The sequence below is a fragment of the Salmo trutta genome, chromosome 12 (genome assembly GCF_901001165.1).
Source record: "Salmo trutta chromosome 12, fSalTru1.1, whole genome shotgun sequence".
NCBI lineage: Eukaryota > Metazoa > Chordata > Actinopteri > Salmoniformes > Salmonidae > Salmo > Salmo trutta.
The window spans coordinates 85,527,481-85,537,427 of record NC_042968.1 but is presented as its reverse complement, the minus strand read 5'-3'; the positions used below and the strand labels follow the sequence as shown (position 1 = coordinate 85,537,427).

Here is a 9,947-nt window from a genome sequence, read left to right as displayed (position 1 = left end):
GTGTACTTCTGAATGAGATTCACAAGCCAACTGAATGACCAAACCATGAACACAGTGTGACTTTTACAGTCTTTGTCAAAACAGTGAGAGTTACACTTTGCAACACCATGCATCAGAACATCTTCAGTCGCACCATACATACAAAGTAAATATACACGGTTCTATTACACGGCAAAAGGCTGAGGCAAAACAAGGGTGTTAAATAATAGAAGTGGGGAGAGACTAGACCAGGGCTCTCCAACCCTGTTCCTGGAGCACTACTGTCCTGATTCCGATAATGAGCTGGATGTTAAGCTGAATCAGGTTAGTAACAACTGGGGTTGGAGTGAAAACCTACAGGAGAGTAGCTCTCCATGAACAGGGTTGGAGTGAAAACCTACAGGAGAGTAGATCTCCAGGAACAGGGTTGGAGTGAAAACCTACAGGAGAGTAGATCTCCAGGAACAGGGTTGGATATAAAACCTACAGGAGGGTAGCTCTCCATGAACAGGGTTGGAGTGAAAACCTACTGGAGAGTAGATCTCCAGGAACAGAGTTGGAGAGCCTTGGACTAGATGGTAGACTAGACTAGTAGTTACAAAATAAAGGAGAAGTGACAACATGGTACATCTCAGAAACCCGAGGGCGTGAGGATATTTATGTCTCGAGGTTTGAGTTTGTGCGGCCGTGCTGACGGTCTACTGCTCTCCATGGTGGGGATCTCCATCTTGGGATGGGCCTGTTGGTTAACAGCAGGGTCATGAGCCAGCCGAGTGGCCTGAGCCTTCATCACCTCCATGGGGGTGGGCTTCTGGGCCCCGCGGTACGACTGGAGAGCAAAACCACCTGGAGAGAATACACAGGACTGGTCTTAGACAGGAGAACAATGACAACATGACTGAAACTCAAACATCTCAGAATTTGTTAAATGCACAAATTCACCATAAATAAGGATATCTGATACACAATGAAAATCAAGTGTACCGATTTTGTACACGACCATGTAAAAACAATCTTATTAATGTGTAATTCACATCAAAGAACATTGAGCCAATCTACCAACATGATTACAGTTTAGAGGAAGCAAAATGGAATCATGTAAAATATCATCCTCCCCAAATCATGTGGTCAGTACCTGGGTCGGTAGTGGATTTCTGAACAACCGGACGTGGTCCAAAGATACCCCAGCGTTCGACTGCTCCTCCCCCCTCACCAGCACCCATATCCACACTGGTGTTAGAGCTGGTACTGAGGTCTGAGCTACTGACAGATGCTGTCGAGCTCTGGCTGGACAACCAGCCCCTGCCAGGAACACAGAGAAATACCAGATGGTCAACCACTTTACAGTGGCCGCTGAATAGGCATCATAATCATGCTCATTTAGATAAGGTGGGTAAGGGCCCATGTAAACTCAGCAAAAAAAGAAACAACCTCTCACTGTCAACTGCGTTTATTTTCAGCAAACTTAACATGTGTAAATATTTGTATGAACATAAGATTCAACAGACATGTGACTATCAGAAATTGAATAATGTGTCCCTGAACAAGGGGGGGGGCCTCAAAATCAAAAGTAACAGTCAGTATCTGGTGTGGCCACCAGCTGCATTAAGTACTGCAGTGCATCTCCTCCTCATGGACTGCAACAGATTTGCCAGTTCTTGCTGTGAGATGTTACCCCACTCTTCCAACAAGGCACCTGCAAGTTCCTGGACATTTCTGGGGGGAATGGCCTTAGCACTCCCCCTCCGATCCAACAGGTCCCAGACGTGCTCAATGGGATTGCGATCCGGGCTCTTCGCTGGCCATGGCAGAACACAGACATTCCTGTCTTGCAGGAAATCACGCACAGAACGAGCAGTATGGCTGGTGGCATTGTCATGCTGGAGGGTCATGTCAGGATGAGCCTGCAGGAAGGGTACCACATGAGGGAGGAGGATGTCTTCCCTGTAACGCACAGCATTGAGATTGCCTGCAATGACAACAAGCCCAGTCCGATGATGCTGTGACACACCGCCCCAGACCATGACGGACCCTCCACCTTCAAATCTATCCCGCTCCAGAGTACAGGCCTCGGTGTAACTCTAATTCCTTTGACGATAAATGTGAATCCGACCATCACCCCTGGTGAGACAAAACCGCAACTTGTCAGTGAAGAGCACTTTTTGCCAGTCCTGTCTGGTCCAGCAATGGTGGGTTTGTGCCCATAAGCGACGTTGTTGCCGGTGATGTCTGGTGAGGACCTACCTTACAACAGGCCTACAAGCCCTCAGTCCAGCCTCTCTCAGCCTATTGCGGACAGTCTGAGCACAGATGGAGGGATTGTGCGTTCCTGGTGTAACTCGGGCAGTTGTTGTTGCCATCCTGTACCTGTCCTGCAAGTGTGATGTTCGGATGTACCGATCCTGTTCAGGTGTTGTTACACGTGGTCTGCCACTGCGAGGATGATCAGCTGTCCGTACTGTCTCCCTGCAGCACGGTCTTAGGCATCTCACAGTACAGACATTGCAATTTATTGCCCTGGCCACATCTGCAGTCCTCATGCCTCCTTGCAGCATGCCTAAGGCACATTCACGCAGATGAGAAGGGACCCTGGGCATCTTTCTTTTGGTGTTTTTCAGAGTCAGTAGAAAGGCCTCTTTAGTGTCCTAAGTTTTCATAACTGTGACCTTAATTGCCTACCGTCTGTCAGCTGTTAGCGTCTTAACCTGTTAGTGTCGATTTCAGATGAAAAACGTGCCCAGAGTAAACTGCCTAATACTCGGGCCCAGAGTCAAATATTTGCATATTATTAGTAGATTAGGAGAGAAAACACTCTGAAGTTTCTAAAACTGTTTGAATGATGTCTGTGAGTATAACAGAACTCATTTGGCAGGCAAAAACCTGAGAAAAATCCAACCAGGAAGTGGGAAATCTGATGCTTGTAGTCTTTTCAAGTCATTGCCTATCTAACACACAGTGACTTAGGGTTGATTTTGCACTTCCTAAGGCTTCCACTAGATGTCAACAGTCTTTAGAACCTTGTTTCAGGCTTTTGCAGTGAACAGAGAGCAAACAAGAAGGCCGGGAAGTTGGTGACTCAGAAAATGACATGAGTTCATTGGCACAGGTTCACGTGATGAGGTAGCTGTGTTCCATAACGTTTTTCAAGACATTGGAATCGTCCGGTTGGAATATTATTGATGTTTTATGTTAAAAAAGCCCTAAAGATTGATGCTCTACAACGTTTGACATGTTTCTACGAACGTAAATAGTACTTTTTTTTACTTTACGTCGTGAAATTTTCGGCGCGCATCCTACATTTGGAGTAGCTTACTGAACGCGCAAACAACAAGGAGGTATTTGGACATAAATTATGGACTTCATCGAAGAAAACCACATTTATTGTGGACCTGGGATACCTGGAAGTGCCTTCTGATGAAGATTAAAGGTAAGTGAATATTTATAATGCTATTTATGATTTTAGATGACTCCAAAATGTCAGGTATCTGTATTGCCTGATGTATTTTTCTGAGCGCCGTACTCAGATTATTGCAAAGTGTGCATTCCCCGTGAAGCTTTTTTGAAATCTGTCACAGCGGTTGCATTAAAAAGATGTTGATCAATAATTCTTTGAATAACAGTTTAATATTTTATCAACGTTTATGATGAGTATTTTTGTAAATTGTTGTGCTGATTCACCGGCAGTTTTGGAGGCAAAATATTTTCGGAACATCACGTGCCAATGTAAAATGTTTTTTTTTTATATAAATATGAACTTTATCGAACAAAACATACATGTATTGTGTAACATTGAGTCCTAGGAGTGTCATCTGATGAAGATCGTCAAAGGTTAGTGCTTAATTTTAGCTGTATTTCTGTTTTTTGTGACCCCTCTCCAGCTTGGAAAATGGCTGTGGTTTTTCTTGTGTTGGCACTGTCCTAACATAATCTACCTTTATGCTTTCGCTGTAAAGCCTTTTTGAAATCGGACAATGTGGTTGGATTAAGGACAAGTGTATCTTTAAAATGGTGTAAAATAGTTGTGTGTTTGAGAAATTTGAATTATGAGATTTTGTTGTTTTGAATTTGCCACCCTGATATTTCACTGGCTGTGTCCCGCAGGTGGGACGCCCACGTAGCCCATAGAAGTTAACAAATGGTAACGAGGACATGGTTGCACTTACCTGCGGTTCTGTTTCGGTGAGCTCTGAGGAGTGCTATTAGGGGTGGACTGAGCAGATGATGTTTGCTTGTCCTCATGTCCAGCTCCCATATCCACACTTTGAATGTTCATTTTCTACAGACAATACATCAAGGAAAAAAGAACAGTGTGATGAATATTATTAACAGTAAAACCTTATGAATCACTCCTCCTTGACATAGATTGCTAACTGAGATTTTGAGGATTCACTGATTTCACTTTGTTGATGCTTTATCAAACCTATCATGAAGGAAAATACATGTAATAAAAATATGGATGTATATTTCTGTTAATAATTATCTGACTCCCGGAAAATAAAGTCGTGCCTCGGTAAGCAATAAAATAAAGACCCACTTGGAATGACTCAGGCATGCGGTGGTGGTGGCGGGTCTCCTCAGCAGTGAGGCCCTTATGGGGGGTGTACCCAGTGTCTCTCAGCCCAGCCTGCTGCTCAAACCTGTACATGCTGTCCTGGGTTTGCTCTGGAAAAAACAGACAACATACTGTATTAAAGGAGGACGTGTTTCTCCGCTGAGGAGACAGACAGCCTAACGTTATCCAATACGAGCTTGATTACAATCAAAATAAAAGCTAATCAGTGTTCCATTAATGAGCAGCAGGATTGGAATAGGTCATGCTGAGGTTGATACACTAACAATATAGTAACCATCATGGTAAAGTCTTACTGGTCATCAGAGAGTTGATGATGACGGAGGAGGCTTTGGCCTTCACCACGACAGGCATATTTGGCCTGTGGCCAGGGTCAAAAGTCGCAGCGTGGGTTAGGGTAATTCCAGATTCATCCTCCTTTAAAAATGAGGAAAAAAGAAGGGGGAAAAAAAAACACACCAATGGATCACAGAGGCAGTTAGAGGAGCATTTGCATGAATAGGTACACCTGTGGTCATAGACACAGAGTAAAAAAAAAACATTAACACCTTCCTAATATTGAACTGCACTCCCCCACCACTACAGCTTAAATTTGTCAGGCGTGGACTCTACAAGGTGTCGAAAGCGTTCCACAGCGATGCTGGCCCATGTTGACGCCAATGCTTCCCACAGTTGTGTCAAGTTGGCTGGATGTCCTTTGGGTGGTGGACCATTCTTGATACACACAGAAAACTGTTGAGCATGAAAAACCCTGCAGCGTTGCTGTTCTTGACACAAACCGGTGCACCTGGCACCTATGACCCTACCCCATTCAAAGGTATTTACTTTTTTGTCTTGCCCATTCACATTTTGTTACAGTACAACATTCTAAAATGGACAAAATATTTTTTTCCCCCTCATCTACACACAATACCCAATAATGACAAAGTGCACATAGGTTTTGACATTTTTGAAATGTATACATTTTTTTACAGAAATACCTTATTTGCATAAGTATTCAAACCCTTTGCTAGTAGACTCGAATTTGAGCTCAGGTGCATCCTGTTTCCATTGATCATCCTTGTGCTGTTTCTACAACAACTTGATTTGAGTCCACCTGTGGTAAATGTAATTGATTGGACATGATTTAGAAAAAAGGCACACAGTTGTCTATATAAGGTACCACAGTTGACAGTGCATGTCAGAGCAAAAACCAAGCCATGAGGTTGAAGGAATTGTCCTTAGAGCTCTGAGAAAGGATTGTGTCAAGGCACAGATCTGGGGAAGGGTACCAAAACATTTCTGCAGCATTGAAGGTCCCCAAGAACACAGTGACCTCCATCATTCTTAAATGGAAGAAGTTTGGAACCACCAAGATTCTTTCTACAGCTGGCCACATGGCCAAACTGAGCAATCGGGGGAGAAGGGCCTTGATCAGGGAGTTGACCAAGAACCCGATGGTCACTGACAGAGCTCTAGAGTTCCTCCGGGGAGATGGGAGAACCTTCTAGAAGGACTACCATCTCTGCAGCACTCCACCAATCAGGCCTTTATGGTAGAGCAGCCAGACGGAAGCCACTCCTCAGTAAAAAGGCACATGACAGCCCGCTTGGAGTTTGCCAAAAGGCACCTAAAGGACTCTCAGACCATGAGAAACAAGATTCTCTGGTCTGATGAAACCAAGATTGAACTCCTTGGCCTGAATGCCAAGCGTCACGTCTGGAGGAAACCTGGCACCATCCCTACGGTGAAGCATGGTGGTGGCAGCATCATGCTGTAGGGTTGTTTTTCAGCAGGGACTGGGAGACTAGTCAGGATCGAGGGAAATCGTAGAAAAGTACAGAGATCCTTGATGAAAACCTTCTCCGGAGCGCTCAGGACCTCAGACTGGGGTGAAGGTTCAACTTCCAACAGGACAACAACCCTGAGCACAGAGCCAAGACAATGTAGGAGTGGCTTCGGGACAAGTCTCTGAATGTCCTTGAGTGGCCCAGCCAGAGCCCAGACTTGAACATCTCTGGAGAGACCTGAAAACAGCTGTGCAGCGACGCTCCCCATCCAACCTGACAGAGCTTGAGAGAAACTCCCAAATACAGGTGTGCCAAGCTTTTAGCGTAATACCCAAGAAGACTCGAGGATGCAATCGCTGCCAAATGTGCTTCAACAAAGTACTGAGTAAAGGGTCTGAATACTTATGTAAATGTTATCAGTTTTTTTATTTTATACATTTGCAAACATATCTAAAAACCTGTTTTTGCTTTATCATTATTGGGTATTGTGTGTAGATTGAGGGGGGGAAAAACAATTTAATTCATTTCAGAATAAGGCTGTAATGTAACAAAATGTGGAAAAAGTCAAGGGGTCTGAATACTTGCCGAATGCACTGTATGTACAGAACTTATTAACTATAGTAATGCAGCAATACAACAGGATCTGAACATAGCCTAGTAGAATGGCATTACATACACACATCAGCGTGTCAGAGTATGAAGGCTGATGTAGTATCCGTTTTTTTTATAGATCTAATGAATACGTTTACATAGACGGGGGACCTGATTCTAGATCAACACTCCTACCCCGAGATGCTTTATGAATACTGACGGCACAGGAGTTTGGTGGCTCCTTAATTGGGGAGAACAGGCTCGCGGTAACGGCTGGAGCGGAATCAGTGGAATGATAGCAAATACAGCAAACGAATGGTTTCCATGTGTTTGATGCCATTCCATTTCGCTCTGTTCCACCCATTATGAGCCATCAACCGCTCAGCAGCCTCCACTGACGGACAGACACAGCACCATCTGAACTGTGAGGCTGGAGAGCAGTGGAAGTGTGGCCTCTACCTCAGCCTGGTGACGGAACCTCCTGGGTGGGACGACGGGCCTCTTCGCCCACAGGTTGTTGATGTTGATATCAGAGGGAGGCGGCGACATGGGTGCCTCCATGTTGTCATCATAGCTCATGGCACGGCGGGTCATGCCAACAGGTAGGGACATGCCTCCCAGGAGCCCCTCTGAGGTCCCAGACTCCAGGGCTGAGGGGGGGAATGTTGAAGCATTAAAACTCTAAAAATGACTCAAAATGGTCTCAAAATACATTAAATGATGAGCTATACGTGTTGGAAGCATATGTTTACATATAACATCACAATTTAAAAACAAGTACACAACACTGTAATGCCCACTCTCACTGCCCCCCAGCCCTACCTGGTATATCTCCTGACCTGGACATTGTTTCAGAAGGCTGACTCTTATGGCTGACAATGAGGTAGTGTTCAGATGAATCCAACCTGACAAAAGATTGGACTGGACCTTCAGGGGAGGAAGAGAATATCAAATTTCAACAACCCAGAAAAACCTTTTTTAAAATCACTATTTTATATGTAATTAAAATGTACAGTGTACATGCTCATTTCAAAGAAACAATATCAGATAATCATGGGAAAACTTCCAGGTGCATGCTGGAGTCAGTGGCCAATGACAGCAAGCAACCTTAGTCAAAACAAGGGTAACAGCTCGTTTATTGACGGCCTTAGTCAAAACAAGGGTAACAGCTCGTTTATTGACGGCCTTAGTCAAAACAAGGGTAACAGCTCGTTTATTGACGGCCTTAGTCAAAACAAGGGTAACAGCTCGTTTATTGACGGCCTTAGTCAAAACAAGGGTAACAGCTCGTTTATTGACGGCCTTAGTCAAAACAAGGGTAACAGCTCGTTTATTGACGGCCTTAGTCAAAACAAGGGTAACAGCTCGTTTATTGACGGCCTTAGTCAAAACAAGGGTAACAGCTCGTTTATTGACGGCCTTAGTCAAAACAAGGGTAACAGCTTGTTATTAACAGCCTTTGTCAAAACAAGGGTAACAGCTTGTTATTAACAGCCTTAGCCAAAACAAGGGTAACAGCTCGTTTATTAACAGCATTGTGCCGCTGGGGTGAGTCAATGTTTTGCTACTTGGCAGCTGATATGGTGTTGTCTTCTGTTTTAGTGTTCCATTTTCCCGTGCGATTTGAGAAAGCAGTCTGGACAAATGTGCCAGGGAGGTCGAAGCCCCCCCCATTGCAAAATGTGTAGAATTGCAGGATATTAGCTGTAAAATTTCAAATTTTTCTCTGCCCAATGGCAAAATTAATAGAATTACATGAAACTGCAAAGTCTTCTCACCGCCAGATGGCAAAATGTGTAGAATTGCAGAAAACTTGCTTTAGATCTGCAATCTTTTCTCTACAACCCATGGCAAAAATGTGTAGAATTGCAGGTCTGTTAAAATATTTTGCTCGCAAGGTGGGGGGGGCAACAACATTTCGCTTAGGGCCTCAGGGCCTAAAACGGTTGTGTGTGTGTATGGATGTGCGTACCGGTACTCATTTTTTGTGGCCCCCCAACATCCTGATATAGAGGCCCATGCTAACCATGTTTGTAGTGCTGAATGGAAAATGACCGCTACAATAGGCTGGGTTTATCTGGCTCAGACATTAAGGCCTGCTGATAAAGCATTGTGGGACAGGAGGAGGAGGACAGACCTGGAAAGCTGGAAAAGAACAAAATACAGCAATAAGAAGAGGACATGTCAGACAGGTGGTCTGTGGCTGAGGCCATGTTCAGAACAACAGCTCTAAACTACAGCAGATAATAGCCTACATCGTCAGAACAGCACAGTATACGGCTATATAGTTATGTGTGACTGGTAATCTAGCAGTTGGGACAGTAACTGAAAAGCTGCTTGTTCGAATCCCCGAGCAGGCAAGGTTCTGCCCTTGAGCAAGGCATTTAATCCCCACAACAATTGCTCCCTGGGCGTCGATTAATGCAGCCTCTCTGGTTCAGAGGGGTTGGGTTAAATGCGGAAGACACATTTCGGTTGAATGCATTCAGTTGTGCAAATGACTACGTTTCCCTTATAAACACTAGTTAATATCCGTGAATATGGCACACAATTACATTCATCGGATCATCTAATCATTTCTTATCGATGTTACGTGTCAGACGGGGTAACGTTAGACGGTGATAATTGACACATCGAGTGGAATAGAATAGCGGTTCTGAGCGACCAAAACGGTTTGTTGGTCAAATAAAATCTAATGCCTAACTACAACAATAAACTTTCAATTGCATTATACGAAGCAGATGACCAGCCATAGCAAGCTAGTGAGTAATTGAGAAGTCTCAGCTTGCTAGCGAGCGTTCATGATGCCTGGGTAACCGCAACAATGGTGACGATAGAGTGAAAAACACGATCTAACACGTACAATTTAGTTTAAACTTACCAGATAAAAAGGCCCCACGCCGCTTACAACAGACACGTTAAAGATGCAGACAGCCGTAACCTTACAATGTCAATGGGAAAGGTTACAGAACACCAAAGACACATCTCGGCCATGATATCCAGTTCCCTATGTGAAGAATAAAGGAAATTCCGCACAG

The 9,947-nt window shown here is 44.3% G+C and overlaps 1 protein-coding gene across 3 annotated transcripts; it reads right to left on the bottom strand.

The window, feature by feature from the left end:
• Positions 1 to 427: 427 nt before the first annotated feature.
• Positions 428 to 9,947, bottom strand: kiaa1191 (KIAA1191 ortholog). Of its 3 annotated transcripts, XR_003880379.1 has the most exons (10): positions 9,791 to 9,947; positions 8,882 to 9,054; positions 7,732 to 7,836; positions 7,369 to 7,559; positions 4,846 to 4,966; positions 4,514 to 4,641; positions 4,143 to 4,255; positions 1,115 to 1,281; positions 522 to 825; positions 428 to 478 (listed from the first exon to the last, which is right to left on the bottom strand). XR_003880379.1 is itself a non-coding variant. In XM_029770190.1 (9 exons), exons 2-9 carry the CDS (start codon positions 8,889 to 8,891, stop codon positions 611 to 613), a joined length of 1,050 nt encoding a protein of 349 aa, XP_029626050.1. In that variant the 5' UTR covers positions 8,892 to 9,054; positions 9,791 to 9,947; the 3' UTR covers positions 485 to 610. The 3 variants fall into 3 exon arrangements, 2 of the variants coding, with proteins under 2 accessions (XP_029626050.1, XP_029626051.1); XM_029770190.1 differs by lacking the exon at positions 428 to 478 and having other exon boundaries at positions 485 to 825; XM_029770191.1 differs by lacking the exons at positions 428 to 478; positions 8,882 to 9,054 and having other exon boundaries at positions 485 to 825.

Coding starts and splice junctions, on each gene's coding strand:
- kiaa1191 (XM_029770190.1), bottom strand. Junction 4,967..7,368: donor GGTTCCGTCACCAGGCTGAG/GTAGAGGCCACA, acceptor TCATTTTTAAAG/GAGGATGAATCTGGAATTAC. Junction 4,256..4,513: donor GCATGCCTGAGTCATTCCAA/GTGGGTCTTTAT, acceptor TATTGTCTGTAG/AAAATGAACATTCAAAGTGT.